Here is a 20,507-nt window from a genome sequence, read left to right as displayed (position 1 = left end):
CCCGAGAATGGTAGAGCAGTGCCACTATGAATGAGAAGCTTGTGAGTTTTCTGGGTATTCATCCAGAATGCAGAAAGTACACCCAAAAAAGATATTTACAATAATATACTTGGCTGAGAAATCAAATTTACTTTTTGTGGAGTGACTAAACCAAGATCCAAGCCAAATCTGATACCATGGAGATGATTCCAATCCACAATGACCCCATGCATCACAGAATAGAACTGTGGTACACAGGGTTTTCAAGGTTGTTGTTACCTGTTGGAGAAAAATATGGCATCTGCTCCTCTAAAGATTACAGTCTAGAAAACTCCACAGAGTAGTTCAACTCTGTCACATGAAGTGGCTATGAGTTGAATCAACTCAATAACACCCAACAACAACAACAACCTTTCAGAAGAAGATGGCCAGGTCTTTTAAAAACATCTCTGGGTGGGTTTGATAATGGGAATGATTAGGGATTAAAAATTAAAAGAGAAAAATAGGGACAATCCTTGGAATTCTGGCTTAATATGACAAACTAAAATATTTTTGTAAATTATATTGTTTTATAATTAATGCTCTGGATAATGAGATTATGTGTGATTTGAGGTCCTGAAAGCTGAGTTGTAATTAGTGCTATTGTTATCAGGTGACTTCACAGCCATCCCAGGCTACACCTGATGATCTTTCCCTGCCCGGCCCCTTTGAAGGGCAGCATTGAAAAAATTCTGGGTAATGCCAGAAAACAGAAGTGGATCTAATCTACAAAGTCTAGAGGGGCAGATGAGTGGTCAGGGGTTAAGAACTATAGGGGGAAGAATAGGAAAAGGGAAGCCAGCAAGAAGAGGAGGATGTGGGCTGACGGGGAGTGTAAAGCAAACAACTCTTCCTTTTTTTCCTTCCTCAGGTCCAGCTCTGCCTTCCAACTCTGATGCTCACCTTCACTGCACCCAAAATCGGCTGCACTGTTGCTTTGTAGATGCTTAAGTGTGGAAAGAGCACCAAGAATTCATCTGTTCTGGCCTCTTCCCACCACTATAATGTAATACCTCTTATTTTGCTTTATTGCAGTAATACTTGAATTTTTATTTTAAAAATCTTCAAGCATATAAATAACTTATTTCCAAGGATTCAAAGCTGTGTAAATTAAATTTAAGAAGAATATCATTACTTTCATTTTCATAATAGAGCCTTTTTCACTACACTGACACAAAATTTACAAACCCTTTTACTTCTCTCTTTCTTTCTTCCCATCAAGCCACATATTTGTGGCATCATTATATTATATTGTGGATCTACAGCTTAATAAAACCATTTGGGGGATGGGAAATAGCATGTCTACCTCTGGAAATAAGTATATATTGCATCCTCTACAGTATAATTTGCCCTAAAATCTTAGAAAATAACTGCCAGTTATAAGAATAAGAGTCAGAGAAAAGAAGAATTTGAAAATAAACAGTCATTTGATGCAGAGAATGTTGGGATAATGGGGATCCTGTCTAGTCTTGTTAACACTATTTAAATACACATAAAAAGACTATGGCTGTGAGTCAGAATATCATGTTCTAGAGGCATATGCTATAGATATTTGCAACGAATTACGACGACTTTGCCATGTTAAATGTGCCAATCTTTTCTTGCTAATCAAGTTACTTACATTTCAATGGACAATATCCAAATAGTTTGTCTGTGTCATAATCTGTAGTGGTTCCACACCAGAGCCATCCATCTGATCGCCCAGCAGTTGTGCAATCTGCATACCACTTGTTTTCAAACTTGAAAGGAAATGCACACGTTGCTCCATTTGCGTTGCCAAGTAGTGTATACATGGCTAAAAAAAAAAAAAAAAACATAGTGACTTGCTTTTAGAAAGTGAATGATGGTTCTGAACACTGATTTTCCAATAAGAAGCACACTGAAAGAATCAGTCTTTCTTTTCTGATCACAATCTATGTCCTCACACAAAGGGATTTCCCAGCCCCCTAACCCTGCATTTTTTGTGTGGTTGTTGCTTTGTTTTGTTTTTTTTCCCCCCTGCTTGTTGCCCTGTCATTTCCTTTCTCCTTCTGTCCAGACTTCTGCTGAGTACATAGAGCAGTCTACACTTAGGATTAATTCTAGCACCACTTCATTCTGAAGCGAAGCAGATTTTCCTCTTTCCTTTTCATTCAAATTCAAAGCTATATTGAAACCAGCTTTGATTTGTGGAATTCCTCCAAAACAGAAAACAGGCCAAACTCCCTCTTAGTTGGAATCATAGGATTATTCAATCTCTAGATTGAAAATAAACTTAAAGTTGAGTATACCAAACACACATTCAAGATTTAAATCCCTTCCAATGACTTCCTGCCAGGCCAGCCTTCAGTGAGTCCCTCAAAAATGACTGCCAGGAAGCGTAGGGATTTTGGCAGAACTCTCTAATCTCATCAAGAAGAGAAACCTCTCAAAACCCATTTGATATCATTTATAACCAATATCTTTCTTTTTAAAATTGTATTCAAACAGATCAAAATAAGAAGGTCTGGGTTCAACTAGAATGGAAAATTAAAACAAACATTATTTTTACTTATGGTTCGCTTAAACCAACAGGATTAGAGACGTTCATATGTCCACTGACAACTGAACAATGCTCCTTGCTAAATTCTCCACTATGTTAAAGGTGTCTAGATTTGTAGGGATCCCTCACCTTGAGAAATAATAACTCTACCTGGAAGTATTTTGTCTCTTGCTACCAGTGATACATAGAATTGTCCTAAGAAGCCATTACTTTTTCTTAATTAAGTTTCAAGGTCCTAAGACTTGAAACCACCCACCCACCAGCCACTCCTCAGAAAGAAGATGGGGCAATCTACTTCCGTAGTGATACTGCCTCAGAAACCCAAGGAGGGGTCACTATGAGTCAGCTCCGACTCGACGGCACCTAACAAAAACAACAACAAAACTTGAAAAAGTTCATAAGGGATATTCAGTCATTTAAATACTAGAAAGTTTGTAAAACATGTAGCAAAATCACTTGGCATATTAAAAGCACAATAAACATTAGTTCCTTACCCCCTTCTCTTTCCATTTACTTAGTGTATCTATCTATCCCTTTTTAAAAGTTAGGTGTTTTGGTTACCTAGTGCTGCTCTGAAGGAATATACCACAAATGGGATGGTTTAACAAACAGGAATTTATTCTCTTACAATTCTGGAGGTTAAAAGCCCGAGTTCAAAGTACCAGGCTCTAGGGCCTGGGTGAAAGCCCCACAACCTTGGGCTTCAGCTCTTCCCCCTGCTCCCAGCCCACTGAAGTTGGAGGCTTTCTTTAGTTGGGCAGCTGCTGGCTACTGAGGCTGACAAACCCAAGGTTGACAAGTAAAAAGGCACAATCCCAATATCACCGAACAACATGGCAGGCTAGTAATTCAAGCCCAGTAAAAGTTCCAAGATTGGCAGAGCGTGGCAGGCTGCTAAACAATGACCTGGCTACATGCAGGGTTCTTATATACTGGAAGCAGACCACATCACTAAAGCAGCTACTAAGCTGCTCCAGTAGATTCCACCACAGAACTGAATCCCAACCTCACCATGGGGAATAACTACATCCAGCTGCCCAGCCACTCAACTGGGCCCAGCCAAGTTGACATACAACATTAACTACCACACCAGGTTTATTTTTAACCTCAAAATTATATTGTTAATTTTTATCAGCTAGCTGTTAATAAGGAGCTCTGGTGGAGCAGTGCCTAAGGCATTTGACTGCTAACCAAAAAGCTGGTAGTTCAAATCCACCAGCCACTCTTGGAAGGAAGACTGGGCAATCTACTTCTGTAGTGATACCACCTCGGAAACCCAAGGAGGGGTCACTATGAGTTGGATACAACTTGATGGCAGTGAGTTTATTGTTTGTTTGTTTTGTTTTTTAGTTCCACTAAGTTACAGAGTGAACTCTTCCAAATCATATTTTGTATAAGGAACAAGCTTAATTGTGACACTCTTAATTATTGGGACACTGTTCCTTCATATGAAGAAAACCCATTCAGACAGTTTCAAGGATAGTTGTACTAGTTATTGAGGCAACCAAGAAATTTTTAGTCCTGGTTTTATAGGTAACAATCAGAAATAGCCTTTTCAGGAGTAACCACACTATACACCTGCTACTAAAAGGGATTTAAAAAAAAGGAAGGGGAAAAAAAAAAAAAAAAAAGCCTCTACCCCAGCCACCTCACTGTAGTTAATTTACTCTTCCTCTTCTGATCCTAACTCTAGGCAACACTTAGAAACCTCCATGTCTAAAATTCTGGTTCTATTAGCACCAGCCACTCCTTAGAAGGAAGGCTGGGCAATCTACTGTAGTGATACCGCCTCAGAAACCAAGGAAGGGTTGCTATGAGTCAGGTCTGAGTGGACAGCACAAAACAACATTACTCTAAAATAATCTCTGGCCTCAGCCTGTTTTTTTTCCCAAGTTTTCTTTAGAGAGAAGAAACTCTGAAATGCATTCTCTGAATTTAATTCTGATGTTTGTTCCAGTTAATGGATTCCAAGACCACTCTGAGGGCCTAGACATTTTGGCAGGACTATCTTAAGTATTGAGAGGTAGTTGGAGAGGACCCAAAGTGTAGTCAATAGACCATCTGCATTAGGATCACCCAAATAATTTAATAGATTTCTGGGTCCTTCTCCAGATGTGTTAATTCAGAATATGGGTGGGAGGGGAAGCTTGAAATCTGCATTTTTAACAAGTTTTCTAGGTGATTCTTAGGCATGTCAAAGTTTGAGAACCAGCTCTGGTGGTTTAGTGCCTAAGACATTTGCTTGCTAACCAGAAGGCTGGTGGTTCAAACCCAACAGCCACTCCTCAGAGGGAAGATTGGGCGATCTACTTCTCTAGTGATGCCACCTTGAAAACCCAAGGAGGGGTAGCTATGAGTCGGATCCAACTTGATGGCAGTGAGTTTGATTTTTTTTTTTTTTTCCTCTGTATATTCTTCTCAGAGCAAACAGACGTGGACTAGGATGCAGTACTACATTTTTAAATAAAATATCATGCCCCATATCTTAGCACCAATCTTCATCATATTGAATTCCCCAGTTAGGATTATTGTTCCATCTGTAAAATTCAACTTAGTAAACCTTCTGTCACCCTGTTCTACCCTTTAATTTTCTATCAAGTTGCCCTTGAAGGCTATGTTACTTAGGTTGCCTCTCATATGACTTCTAAACTTAAATTATGTTCAATAAATACTGAGGATAAATTCTGTGCCCTCCTTCTCACCTTCCTTCAATTCCAACTCTCTCCTTTTCCTTATATGGAAGAAAAATGGAAAGCTGACAAATTATCTCCTTACAAAAAACTAAACTCCTATGCTCTGTCTTAACTGAAATAAAATAGATTAGCTAATGTGAACAGTACCAATAACATAGTCATTTTGGAAACACATAATCTCTAGTGCCAAAAGGCAGTGTCTTTTCTGACTTTAAGGTCTTTCTAAATAATACTTTACAATAATTAATTTTCCAATCCTGTAATATTGTTATAAAATCATCACACTCAAGAGATCCAGCCTTTGCAAAAGGCTTCAAGTTCTGTACAGCCAACAGAGAATGAAATTTGGCCAAGAAAAGAAGCCTAAATACTGTGTTATGGTTTAAATTATGTACAAAAAAAGTATGTGTTGAAAATCCTAACCTCTATGTTTGTGCTTATAATCCCACTTAGGAATGGGATGTGATGAGGCAGGATTAATGTAGAGTATGTCTTGACTCAATCTCTTTTGAGATATACAAAGAGATTAAATAAGCAAATCAGAGCACCAGAGGTGGAGTTAACTAGATGTCCAGACACACAGAGATCTCCAGGGAACCAGGAAGCAGAAACGGAAGAGGCAAGGACCTTCCTCCAGAGCCAACAGAGAGAGAAAGGCTTCCTTCACCTAGAGCTGGTGCTTTGAATTTGGACTTCTAGGAGCTCTGGTAGCATAGTGGCTAAAGCACTTGACTGCTAACCAGAAGGCTGGCGGTTCAAACCCCCCAGCCACTCCTCGGAAGGAAGGTTGGGCAATCCTACTTCCGTAGTGATACTGCCTAGGAAATCCAAGGAGAGGTCGCTATGAGTCGAGGCTGACTCGACGGCACATAACAACAACAACAACAACAAACAATGAGAAATAAATTTCTGTTTATTAAAGCCATTTACTTGTGGTATTTCTGATATAGTATCACTAGAAAACTAAGGCAGAACTTGGTACCAGATAAGTGGGATGCTGTTCTAGTAGATACCTAAAATGTGGAACCAGTTTTGGAATTCAGTAATGGGTAGAGGTTGGAAGAGTTTTAAGGTACTAAATAGTAAAGTTTAGAATGTCTTGAAGGACCATTGGTAGAGTTACGGATATCAAAGGCAATCTGGTGAGGAGTCAGTAGGAAGTGAGGAGAAATACAGAGAAAGTCTCTATCATATGGTACCAGCAACAGAATGTTGCTAGAAATGTGGACAATAAATGTGATTCTGGTGAAATTTTAAAAGAAAATGATGAACATGTGATTGGACAATGAAGTATGGGTGATGCTTTTAAAACAGTGGCAAAGAACTTATCTGAATTATGTTCAAATGTTTGGTGGAAGGTAGACTTGTAAGTGATGAACTTGAATATCTGGCTGATGAGATATCTAAGCACTATCTTGAAGAGACTGTGGTTTCTGCTTATTGCTTATAGTAAAATGCAAGAAGAAAGAGATAGACTTAAAAATGAACCATGCAAAATGAAAACAGAACTTAAAGATTTGAAAAATTCTGTTGTACAAGCTAAGGACACATGTCCTAGAATATTCAACAAGAACGTGCCTACACAATCTTTTATTAAAGAGATTAAGCCTGTGAGTGATGGATCTAACCAGCTACCACAGCAGAAAACCCATTAGCTTAGACCATAGTGAACAGAGAAAGAACAAAAGGAAAGAATGTTGTCTACCTCTTATAATTCTACAAGAAGAAAACAAGACAAAGGAGCTACAACTGCTGTTCTCCAAGAAAAGAAAAAGACCATCCCTAGAGCAGCAAAACTGTTGCACAAGAAGTAGGGCATTCTCAGTTTCTAAGCGTGAGGCCATGAATGGTCTACTGTACCATGAAGGATGGGGCCATGGCCTCCTAGGTTCCAAAGAGTCTGATCTTCACCAACTCAGTTCCTGAACTTTACCAACTCAGTTCTGGGGTGTGGAGCAGCTGTTAAGGTGTGCCAGGGGGAAGAGACTGCTGCCCAAAGCTGAGGGAGTAGGGTTGCCATGCCCAAGGGTAGAAAATGGGGCTTACCAGGGACTGAGGGGGTGGGATTGCAACTCAAATTTGGAGAATGAGGTCACCCAAAGCCAAGGGAGCAGAGTTTCTATCCCAGTGGGCCTGGAAGGCAGAGCTGAAGCCCAGGGCTGAAGGATTTCCATCCAGAATCCAGACAGTGTGGTCAATACCCAGTGTGTAGAGCAGAGCCATCACCTGGATGGTCTCAGAGAAGAGAGAATTATTTTCAGCTCTTGAGAGCTAATGTAATGCCTGTTATCCCTTCTTTTCCACAAATGTCTCCCATTTGTAATAGAAATGTCTACTTTGCGCCTGTTCTACCGTTGCAGTTTAAAAGCAGATAACTTGTACTGTAGATTTCACAGGTTCACAGCTGAAGAGAAATTTTGTCCCAGGATGGAATACACCTAAATTTTTGCCTATATTTGATTTAGATGATTTGGAAGATGAGATTTTTAACTTGGAGTTGATTTAAGTTTTGGGGATGATGTGGAGAGGTGAATGTGTTTTACATGTGGCAAGGACATGAATTTGGGGACCGAAGGATGAAATGTTATGGACTAAATAATGTCCAAAAAAATATGTGTTGTAAATCCTAACCTTTATACCTGTAGTTATAATACCATTTAGGAACGGAATGATTATGTTATGTTAATGAGGCAGGATTAGTGTATGGTGTATCTTTAGTCAATCTCTTCTGAAATATTAAAGATACTAAACAATCAAGCAAGAGAAGCAAAGATGAGGTAAGATATATATGTAACAAAATATTTGCCAATTCAACATTTTTTACATGCACAATTTAGTGACATTAATTATATATAATTATATATAATCATCATGTTGTGCAACTGATTATTTTTGTGTGAGACCATTGGTACTACAGTTTTCTAAGACAACTAAATATGCTGTATTTTAATTTATAAGCTAGTTCTCAAGCCTTTTGTTATTGTTGTTGTTGTGATTTGGGTGAAAGTTTACAGAGCAAATTCACTTTCCACACAGCAGTCCACACTTTGTTTTATGACATTGACTACAATTTACTACAATGCAATAGCTCCCCTCCCACTTCCTCCGATAGTTACCTCTTCCCTGTGTCCATCCCTCCATGCACTCCTGCCCCCTGAGGTGTCTCCCTGTGCATAAACAGCCCTTCTTTCTCCCGTGATTGTTCTCTCCAAGGAGTGTATCTACCTCAGGTACAAGTTCAACTCATATGCCTGTCTTTTGTTTGGCTGGAAGCCTCAAGTGTGGGTTCAGTTCCAGACCTGAAGAGCAGCTAGGGCCCATAGTCTCAGTGGTACCACCAGGCTCTCTCAGACCATCTCAAGCCTTTTTGATCTTTTAATCATTGTAGTCTTTAAATGCCCATAAGGTAATGAAATAAATCAGAAATATTTAGAAACCCAAATTGTCAAGGAATTTGCCAAGATTTCATTTCAAGCAATCTGAATTTGTAAAGAATGCTATTGTCATTTCTCCAGGAATAACTTAAACCAAAGGAAAATAAAAATTTGACTAAATTAATTTTCACTTACAACCTTATCATGTCAAAGGGCAGGCATTGGGTCAACGAATACAGTGAAAACTACTTTCTAAAAATGATTAGCCCATAAGTTTTTTAAAAATGGGGAAAGTGAAAAGAAATAACTTGCCATTGATTACAAATAGCTAAGGTGTCATTCAGGATATTTTACCATATTTATTCACTGTCATGTATTCATAGAACACAAAAGAGTTCATGACACAAAAATGGTAATCAGTTAATATTTCTAATCCAGATTAAACAAGAACATGCTTACTTTCTTGAACTTGGTTCTGACTAAGAAAATGAGAAAAATTCAACACAAAGGTAAAAAATCAAAACTTCTTACCTTCATAACCTCTAGAGCATAAATCATCTGTGGTTCCATAGATTTTCCATCTACTCCATAAACCCGACCCCTTGTAGAGCATAATATTCTTTTCCTGTCTGTTGCCATAGTTAAAAAATAATTCTTCTCCCTTGATTCCAAAAAGTGTGTCATTTTTGCACTCCCATTTTTGAAGTTCACTTTTTGGGTCACAGGCATATAAAGTGATAGAAACCCAATCAGTTTTGGATGGCACACCCAAGCATAATTTAAATGCAACACTCATAATCTGGGAATCAGACACCCATCGGAATTTCTGTGATTCACTGTCCGGGTTGCAAACCGCAGTTTGCACTGCACCAGGGTTCACTGCTTCCACGCAACGCTTGTGATCTTCATTATATATTAAAAACTGCCTAGTGTCTGTCAAAAAAAGAAAAAAGAAAGAAAGTATGCTTAAGTCAGTATATATGACAAGGATAATTTTATTTTGTAAATTCCCAACCTTTCCATTTCCCTGATAACTTATAATCACAGGGAAAAAAGGTGAAGGAAACTCTGTCTGGGCCCTTCAGATCCCTTTTGGGGGCTCCTGACAACAGAAAGAGGAACTGGATTGAGGGTGCTGGCCTTAGGGAGGATGTGTGGCTGTTGGCAATTGGCAAAATCTTCCAAATGCCCTCATTAGTTATGAGAAGGAAGGTCTTTCTTAAAACCACTCAAATTGTAGTGGAGTAAATGTGAAAGGTGGATAGTGGAGAAAGAAATTACATTTGAGAAAAGAAAATTTATGCATATAAATACAATAAGGTATAAAATGAGATGAATGTATGTCCTGATCCTGGAACAGGGTTTTGAAATCTTACACATTGCTACTTATTTTGAGATATATGAAACCTCTATATTATTACTCAGTTGTAGCACCAAGTGATTTTTGTAATTTAAATAACAATTTAACTTTAGGTAATTTTGTCTTCATTGTATGTCCTGCAAATTTTTTTGACAAAGTGCTTTTTGGGTAGCCCAGATCTGAGTAACTAGAAATTATTTAAAGTTTTTGTTTTCTCTTCTTAACAATAGGTAACTTATAGATCTAGCAACTAGAGATAAATTAGTATCTGTTACATACTTTTAACTTTCATTTTATTGGCATATTGAATCCACCTTTGTATAACAAAAAAAATGTGTTTAAAAGTTTAATAATTTGTGAAGTTTGCAATAGATGAAATAAATGTAAGTCTTCATATCACTTGAGTTAAAATTTCAAGAATAACTTTAAAAAGTAATACCATCTTTTTAAATAGTTTTGATTTGGAACTGGTGATTTAAGAAAATGTGGACGTGTGGCTTGTGCTTGTAGTACAGAGCTGTTAGCTAGCAAAGTCAGGCTTCCTGTTGAAAAAAAAAAAAGGACTTGGTAAGCTTTTTTTTTTTTTTTCAATAAAAATTGAGTTCACGCAAAGGTTTTTCTTTTTTTTTTTGTTTTCTTTCATTTTTTTAAGAATAGACAAATTAAAAAGACTGACTCTAATCTCTTTTGATTTTATGACATAAATATAAATTACACATTTCTAATCCTAAATTAGGAGCTCTGGTAGCATAGTGCCTAAGGCACTTGACTGCTAACCAGAAGTTTGACGGTTCAAACCCACCAGCCACTCCTTGGAAGGAAGTTTGGGCAATCTACTTCCATAGTGATACTGCCTCGGCAACCCAAGGAGGGGTTGCTATGAGTCAGTCCGACTTGACGGCACATAACAACAATAACAACAACAATAATCCTGAATTGGAGCTTTGGTAGCGTGGTGGATAAGGCATCTGACTGCTAACCAGAAGGTCAGTGGTTCAAATCCACCAGCTGCTCTGTGGAAGGAAGATGGGATGATCTACTTCGGTAAAGATTTACAGCCTCAGAAACCCAATGAGGGTCGCTATGAGTCGAAAGATGGCAGTGAGTTTGGTTTTTGTGGTTTTGGAACCCTAAATTCCCTTTAGTTCTGTAATTCTTTCCAAATTAGCTGCTAGAATTGAAGATGTTTTAGGGTCTGAATCAATGACCTTGCTATTTTTAATCAGGAGCTCTGGTGGTGTAGTGCCTAAGGCATTTGACTGCTAACCAGAAAGGTGGTGGTTCAAACCCACCAGCCACTCCTCAGAAGGAAGGTTGGGCAATCTACCTCCACAGAGATACTGCCTCGGAAACCCAAGGAGGGGTTGCTATGAGTCAGATCCGACTCCACTGCAGTGAGTTTGGTTTTGGTTTTTATTTTTAATCAGATCACCCCAGTACAATGTCACAATGTCATAACAGAGTCATTAGTAGAGTCCTTTACCATTTATAAAGAACTTTCATGAACCACATTCTATTCACTGTTCTCCATCCTCCTGTAAGGGTAGCTCCACTTAGACTCTGTGATCAATTTTAGGACCATCAATTTAGGTCTTATAATGAATCTTTGCTCTAAAAGTATTATTTTCTCCTAACAGGCTCTTGTTTCTGCTGTCATCCCATACTTGTTAGCAATCTCTTGCCACTATCCTGCCTGACAATTCCCTGGGTCCCCCAGCTGAGTTACTCATTTGTGCTCATTTGTTTTCTTGGTGTCAGACCTCAATAATACCTGGAGGCACAATACCTGCTTTTGCTGGCTTCCTGGAGTTGACATCTGTCAGCTGAACATAGAACACTTGACTGAATCCTCTCCTGTCTAGCTGAACTTCTGCCCCATTGGTCTCATTTTTTTGTCTCCATATTCTAGTGTGACAAAATGCATAACTTTCTGTACTGATGATAAAATTAAAACTTTAATAATACGGAGTTTAGCTTATAATAAAACACAGGAAATAGGAAAATAAAAACAACTTTTAAAAACAATTATTGTGGTAATTCACCATACAAAATGTAAATGCAGCCCCATCTAGGCTAAAAGTATAATGAACTCCAAATATTTTGAATATTTACACATATAAAACAAAATAGTCAAGATATATATTTGGAAACTCAACTATATTGACCTTTACATTTAAATTCATTTACTTTTGCTATTCTGCTAATTATTTTCACATCTAGACCTAATCTCCACTTTTCAGATAGCTTTGCTCAGTAACATCTCATCATTAATAAGACACACATCTTCTACTTCAGACTTCAGCCAGTTTTTGTTTTTGTTGTTGATTTAGTGACTTACGAGACTCCATGTGTAACAGAGAGGAACTGCGCCATACAGTTTTGTTGATTGTAATATTTGCAAAAGCAGATCACCAGGCTTGTTTTGCACATGGTGCCACTTGTTATTGTTGTTGTTAGGTGCCAGGAGTCAGCTCAGACTCATAGTGACCCTGTGTACAACAAAACGAAACCCTGCCCGGTCCTGTGCCAGCCTCACAATCCTTGCTATACCTGAGACCATCCTTGCAGCCAGTGTGTCAATCCATCTCACTGAGGGCCTTCCCCTTTTATGCTGACCCACCATTTTACCAAGCATGATATCCTTCTCCAGAGAATGGTCCCTCTGACAAGACCACAGTAGCTGAAATGACGTCTGGCCATTCTCACTTCCAAGGAGCATTTTGGCTTCACTTCTTTCAGGACAGACTTGTTAGTTCTTCTGATAGTCCATGGTACTTTCAGTATTCTTCACCAACACCACAACTCAAAAGCATCAACTCTTCTTCAGTCTTCCAGCTTTCACACGTATATGAGGCCATTTGAAAATACCATGGCTTGGGTTTGGGTGCACCTTAGTCTTTAAAGAGATATTGTTGCTCCTCAGCACTTTAAAGAGGTCTTTTGCAGCAGATTTGCCCAGTGCCGTATGTCGTCTGATTTCTTCACTCCTGCTTCCATGGGTGTTGATTGTGGAACCAAGTAATATGAAATCTCTGACAACTTCAATCTTTTCTCCATTTATTTTGATGCTGCTTATTGATCCAGTTGTGAGCATTTTTGTTTTCTGTATATTGAGGTGTAATCCATACTGCAGACTATAATCTTTAATCTTCATCAGTAAGTGCTTCAAGTTATCTTCACTTTCAGCAAACAACATACTGCTAAACCAAAAACCAAACTCACTGCCATTGAATCGATTCAATGCATAGCAAGCGCCCCTTGGATTCCTGAGTCTGTATCTCTATGGAAGTAGATTGCCCAATCTTCTTTCTGAGGAGTGGCTGGTGGGTTTGACGCACCAGCCTTCTGGTTAACAGTCAAGTGCCTTGGGCACTATGCCACCAATGCTTCTAGGTGAGTTCAAACCGCTGACCTTAAACTTCATCCATTCATGCATTGGTCAAGCTGTAATCACTTACTAACTAGCAAATTTAGTCAAGTAATCAAATGGTGATCAGACATATAAAATAAGATGCTTGGAAGTCTTCAGAAATGAACACTTCCTCATTCAGAGTTTTTATATAGATTTTTATTTTCTGTTCCTAATTTTCATCTGTGGTTCCATCTTAATTTTACTCTCTATAATGATACTTAATGAGTAAACATGGCCCCTTGGCCAAATGGTACAAATGGTTCATGCTCAACTACTTACCTAAAGGCAGGCACTTTGAACTAACTCAGTGGCACTATGGAAGAAAGACCTGACAATCTACTTCTGTAAAGATTGTTGTTGTTGTTATGTGCCATTGAGTCAGACTCGACTCATAGCAACCCCTCCTTGGGTTTCCAAGGCAGTATCACTAATGAGGTAGATTGCCCCATCTTCCTTCCAAGGAGTGGCTGGTGGGTTTGAACCACCAGTCTTCTGGTTACCAGCCAAGTGCCTTAGGCACTATGCTACCAGAGCTCCTTTGTAAAGATTAAAGGCAAGAAAACCCTATGGAACAGTTCTACTCTGTAACACATGGGGTTACTATGAGTTAGAATTGACTTGGTGGCAATGGGGTTAGTTTTTGGGATTTTGGTAATAAGTAAATATCCAATCTTCTTTCATTAACGGCACAACCATCTACTCAGATCCATAAGCCCAAAATCCTAGGAATAATCTTGAATTTCCAGGTTTTACTTACTTTCCAGGACCATCCCATTATCATAGAGTCTATGGGGAAGACTCCAAAGGCTTTCCAAAGTTGAAACTTTTACAGAAATAGAATGCCACATCTTTAGTCTGTGGAGCAGCTGGTGAGTTTAAACTGATGATCTTTCAGTTAGCATTGAGTGCTTAACTACTACACCACCAGGGCTCCTTTTCCAGGACAATAACAGGATCTATTGGCTGTACCCAAAATATACCTTAACCCATTTATGTTTCTTCATGCCCACTGCAACTATGCTAGTCTGGAACACATTAGTCTTACTTTAGAAATGCTACAATCACCTAGTGACTAAACCCTATAACCTATTTTTCTCAGAGAGGCCACAAAGCTCTTTTAAAACTGTAAATTAAGTAATATCATTCCTCTATTTAAATCCCTTAAAGACTGTACCATTGCACACAGTTAAAAAAAAAAAAAAAAAAAAAAAACACTTGATTTCCAAATCATACTTCACTAGACAGGGCCCTGGCTGCCCCTTTGCCCTATTGCCTGCTACTCCTGTTCTCACTCACTACCCTCCAGGCTACTCCAAGTTCCACCACAACAGCAACTTCACACTTTAAGTTCCCTCTTCTTGGGATGCCCATTCAGTTCTTAGCTCAAGTATCAACTCCTTAGAGAGCTGACTATTCTAATTATTCTTACTCTTTTATTCTCTTCATAGTATTCATACATCTTAAAATATATCATTTTATATTATATTTTGTCTATCTCCCTCTACTGGAAGGTAAAGTCCCTGAGGAAAGGGACTTTATCTTTCTCATTCACTAAGGAGTCCTTGAGGGTCTAAGTGCTTGCTGCTAATCAAACGGTTAGCGGTTTGAATCCATCCAGAGGCACTGGGAAAAAAGACCTGGTGATCTACTTCTGAAAGACCACAACCATTGAAAACTTCATGGAGTACAATTCTACTCTGACACGCATGGATTCACCATAATTTGGAACTGACTCAACAGAAATTGGTTTCTTCATTGTTAGCTTCTTACTATATTCTCTCTTTTTGGACCCTAATAAGCTCTTAACAAATGAATGAATGGAAGAATATTTACTAAGTCTGAAACAAAGATACTAGTAAACAAGATAAATTATTTTATTTAATAATTGATTAATGGTTAAGGATTGATTCAATATTAGTTTTTCCCCTCAAAGCTTACTTTTACTGGAGAGCAATTTATAAATGTTTGTGCTTATGAAGGGGGTGATTGTAAACGAAAAGCTTCTATTTCAATACATACTTATCTCTTCTCATTTCCTTTCTTTATCTTTTGGCTTCTGACACATTAGGAAGCAGTGTAAGTCTGATATTGCCTTTGTCAGACAATACAAGGAAATGTAAAATTATCACTTGATTGTGATACAGTTATACATTAGGCTTCTCTCTGAGTTGTCAACAGGTAGTTTTGCTTTTATGATGGTCTGTGTGAAATGTCCCTGATCTAAAATGTCATGCTCTTCCTCTGAAAGTATATCCCAAGACCTTGACCAACAGGCAGCTGGTGGCATTTCTGCTACTATTAAGCAAAACAATTTTATACATTGTTAAACAGTCTATCTTTTGTCCATACTAATTATATTATTGTAATAAAAACACCGTAAAGTTGAACAAGTGAGGACAGTGAAATAGGTATAGTCATTTGTCTGCAACTGCATTTACGAAATCTAATTTATGAGTTTTCCTTCCTTCTTTTAATACTTACACATCAGAAATATGTTTATAAAATTGAAGATCCTCTATCCACCTTAACTTTCTTTTGCTAATTTTACATATAGGTATTTTTCAACAAATATTTGGCAAACATCTATTCTGTGCCAGGCATTGTGCTATTCAATGGCAATCAAAGGCAAACCAGAGAGAGCAGCTCTCTGGCTACACTGAGCATGCACTCTGCTCTGATTAATTCAAGGCCAGCAATGTAAAGTGTCAGAAGCCCCAGGGCTATGTAAATGGTTAACACTCTCGTGGTTAACAGAAAGGGTGGTGAGTTGAGTCCACCTAGAAGTGCCTTGGAAGAAATTTCTGGTGATCTGCTTCTGAAAAATTAGCTATTAAAACCCTGTGGAGCACAGTCTATTCTGATACACATCGGGTAACCAGGAATCTGAATCAACTCAATGGTAATTGGTTTGGTTCTGGTTAATGTCACTAGTCACAATACATGTAAGGAAGAAGTAATAGGTTCTAACCCACTGTCTAAGGTTAAATGTAAGTGAAGACTGACTATCCAAGAAAGAGCTCTGGTGGTGCAATGGTTAAGGGCTCGGTTGCTAACCAAAAGGTTGGTGGTTTAAACACACCAACAGTTCTGCAAGAGAAAGGATTTGGCAATCTGCTTCCATAAAGTTTATAGCCAAGAAACCCCTATGGGCAGTTTTACTATGTCACATGGGATTACTATGAACTGGAATTGATTTGGTGGCACCCAACAACTATCCAATAACAGTGTTATGAATCTTCTTTTAAGTATAGTTTAATATTTTTAAATTATTAATTCTATAATATCGAGCAACTAATTACATTTCCAAGTCTACTAACAAAGAATACTAGTCATTAACAGTGATTATTTTACTTTGTAAAAAAAAAAAAAAAAAAACTCACTGCCATTGAGTCAATTCAACCCATAGTGACCCCTCCTTGGATTTCCAAGGTGGTATCACTATGGAAGTAGATTGCCCAACCTTTCTTCTTAGGAGTGGGTTTGAACCTCCAGCCTTCTGGTTAGCAGTCAAATGCCTTAGACACTACGTCACCAGAGCTCCTTTAGGAATATAAATACAATATATTATATTTTAATATAAATTTCTAGACTTTCTCCACTATCAATAAATAAAATTCTGTTGTTAAAATACAATAGAAAATAATCACTTCTGGAAGACAGTGAAGCTGGATAAGAAGAAGATAAGTGAGTATTCTATGGCAGATACTGCCAAAATTCCACTTTTACCTCCTTGGGCTTTGCAATATCAGTGCATGCCAATACTACTTCCAAAAGTGAGAACCACATCACTTGGCAGGACGGCTTTTATCTGACCATCAGAGCCCACTATGCCCACACTGTCAGATTAGAAGGGCCCAAGAATTAACACACCTATAAGCAGCCTTCTACCAGTGACTGATGGGAAGTGATAATGAAATATCTTGCACCTTAGGTAAAATGACTTTGGGGCATGAGTACACATTGTCTCCTAGGGCTTTTCAACAGAACTGAGTTCCAGTTGTCAACAGTGACCCTTGACTTGTTCATACCCTTTATAAATTCCTTCTCTTCCTGTCTCACTTCCCCACTCCCCTAACAGTGTTTCCTGGAGCCACTTTCCACATATTCTACTTGTACCCAAATTTTTGTCATAGGTCTACTTCTTGGAGAACCCAAACTAAGAAATATGCCCGTTAGCCTCAGTAAAGAGATGTAAAGTCTATGTATCTTCCCCCAAATAACTGAAATTAATAAAGAAAACTAATAATCATACTATTGTTGTTGCTATATGCCGTCGAGGCAGTATCACTATGGAAGTAGATTGCCCAACCTTCCTTCCGAGGGGTGGCTGGTGGGTTTGAACCTCCAGCCTTCTGGTTAGCAGTCAAGAACCTTAGGCACTACGCTACCAGAGTTTAGTGAAATTGAACAAAAGAATAAAGGAAAAACTGAGAATCACTTTATTTTGAACTTCAATCATTCATTCATTCATCAAATATTCAGAGAGATTACTAATTTAAATCTCTGCATGTGGCCATTTTGGGAAGTACAAACATGAGTTCAATAAGGAGAAAACAGAGGTCACAAGCAAGTCACTCGGGCAACTTCCTGCCTCCTTCCTGCATACTCAAGACCTATTCCCAGGTCATTCACTCCCATCTCAGTAGACAAGGCCTCCCTCCTGCTGCTGATCTCTCTACCTGTGCTCCAGACCCATCCCTTCCTGATGCTTCAGCAGCTTCTCTCCACTGGCTGTCGCCCCCTCTCACTCCTATATCTTTAAAGGCAATTTTGAAATAAACAAACAAAACCTAAGGGTGAGAGGTTGACAGTATACTCCTCTTTTTTCTTCCATTTTAACCATGCTAACAAATAAATTTATCTTTGGGTATTGTGTCAACCTGATTATGACAATAACCAAAGCTCTAGCATTTGCTTAACCAGACTCCACTGGTAACCAGACTCCACTGTTCACTGGCTGTGTGACCGTGGTGAAGTTTCTTAACTACTCTGTGCTTCCATGTCCACATATGTAAAATGACAGCAAAATAACAGGACCTAGTCATTGTTGTGAGATGCAAACGTGATCATCTAAATAAAGTGCTTTAGAACAGTTCTTCACACAGAGAAATTGCTTGATACACGTTCATTATTACCATCATTAACTTGGGAACACCACCCTGAAGGCAGTGTGAAATGGTTCAAAAAAGGATTAAATTAGGCAAAATGGAAAGCTGCTGCCAAAAGCCCAGAGAGAGGGAAAGAGAGTCAGAGAAAATGGAGTTCCCAAAGTTTCTGAAATCAGGAGGTGAAGAGAGGTATGTTCTTTGAGGGCTGGAGATTTCCCATTAAATCTTGACTCCACCATTTACTAGCTATGTTTCCTTAAATTAATCTGGCCTTGATTTCCTCATCTGTAAAATAATCATAATCATGGTATCTGACAGAGGTGCTTTGAAATTCTAAGTGAGATAATTTATGTAAAGCAACAAGCATATCATTTTGCATGTAGAACCCCCCCACACACACCCCAGTAAATTTAATTTGCCTCCTAGTCGGAAAACCATGGTCAAGAATTCACTCTGGTCCTTACTGGCTAATTGACTACTACAAGCCACTTAATCTACTGAGCCTCAGTTTGCCTAACTAGTAGCAGGAGGACAGCAATACCTGCCCGTCCCAATTTATGGGGTTGTTGTGAGAATTTAATATAATTAAGGATCTAAATGCACTCTGTGACCATAGCTTGGTATGTAATTGTGAAATACTTGCCATAGAATGAGTTGCTCTTTCTTTCTCAATTTTTATTATTTTCAGAACATTGGTCTCCTCACTTCCTCCTACTCCATTTCTGTCCAATCTAATTTCTCCTGGCCTCCTCTGTGGACCAGCCTAACTATATTATTTTTTCATTCAACAATGACCGGTAGTACCCAAGAATAAGATGATAGTGCTGTTCTTATTTTGACACCAGATTTACATAGTGTCTAGTAAGCAGATACACAATGTTTCAGAAGACACATTCCCTTTGTGCAACTCCTCCTCTTCACATGGCTTCCTTTTGTTCAATTTTTCATGTGGACTCTATGACAGAGTTTCCTTGCAGCCTCTCAAGATTCCATTCAGAGAGCAGGTCAAGGATGTAAGAGTTGAAGGATGCCTGTGATTTCCAGTTTCTTTTTGAAGACAATGGTTCTTTTCTTTAACTGTGGTTGAGCCCTTTCAACTCTTTAAAGCTTACAGTTTAAACAATAATGACTTTTGCTACACAGAAATTAATTGCAAACACCCTCAGAAAACCCTGAAATGTCATGCAACCAAGCAATGGTCTTATCTTTATCTGCAATAGTCTGCATACAGAAATTTCATCTCTGAATTACAGAAAAAATCAGGTGCAGTTTGGAAGAATAACAAGAAAAACAGACAAATATAAGAGCAATTAAAAAAGAAAGATGACAAAAACTTGGTTTCCCGTAGATGGCAGACTAGGCAGAAAGACTGCACAGACCCTCTTCAACAAAGAAATGGGAAAGCAATTAACACAGACACAGAAGATAACCTTGGACCACTGAGCCTTGAAGGGAAGGATATAGAAGTGGACTAAACCCCAACTAGCAGAAGAATTTGCATGAAAATACCAAAAAAGGAGACAGACCGAGCTGCGGTCTGGCAGCAATCCTGAGTGATCCTGAAGGCACAGACAGCTTGCAGATTCCCGAGTGGTGGTAGGACCTAAGAATTAACCTAAAAATCAGCCTGCTGCTAGTCAGGGACTGCACAGAGGACTGCTCTGGTGGCTGGGGAATGAACAGAGAAGGTGAAGAGAAAGGTGGGCTGAGCTGTGGAGTTTTGCCGGTCCGGAGGACACCACCATTTTGAAGGTTTAAAAGAAGCTTGACTATTTTGGATATTTAAAGAGACAGCGTGCTCACAGATTCCTGGGGCTTAAGAACACATTCTGCTTTCCAGCAACCCCAAGGACACTCAGGACCTGAAAGACTGAAAAGGTACCACATTCCCCTTGTTACTCTTATACCTCACACCCGCTTGGTGAACAGAGGTGCAGCCATCCCCCACTCCCACCTACCTTCTGGGCCCACAGGAACTCCATCACAGTCTGTGTGCTCAGACAGAGCCTGGGTGCCCTGCC

General features: G+C 38.8%; 1 protein-coding gene across 1 annotated transcript in view; it reads right to left on the bottom strand.

Moving 5' to 3' along the window:
* The window catches only part of MRC1 (mannose receptor C-type 1), a 144,641-nt gene extending 132,245 nt beyond the window's left edge, over positions 1 to 12,396 (bottom strand). Inside the window, exons 1-4 of the mRNA XM_007936405.1 lie at positions 12,305 to 12,396; positions 11,753 to 11,901; positions 9,138 to 9,539; positions 1,640 to 1,813 (exon numbers count right to left, since the gene is read on the bottom strand). Of these exons, the coding sequence (XP_007934596.1) occupies positions 1,640 to 1,813; positions 9,138 to 9,539; positions 11,753 to 11,901; positions 12,305 to 12,396 (817 nt within the window). The remainder of the gene's footprint in view (positions 1 to 1,639; positions 1,814 to 9,137; positions 9,540 to 11,752; positions 11,902 to 12,304) is intronic.
* Positions 12,397 to 20,507: the final 8,111 nt, after the last annotated feature.

This window comes from Orycteropus afer, unplaced genomic scaffold (genome assembly GCF_000298275.1).
Source record: "Orycteropus afer afer isolate SDZICR_OR568_19922 unplaced genomic scaffold, OryAfe1.0 scaffold00035, whole genome shotgun sequence".
Classification (NCBI taxonomy): domain Eukaryota; kingdom Metazoa; phylum Chordata; class Mammalia; order Tubulidentata; family Orycteropodidae; genus Orycteropus; species Orycteropus afer.
This window is presented reverse-complemented; position numbering and strand designations above follow the sequence as displayed.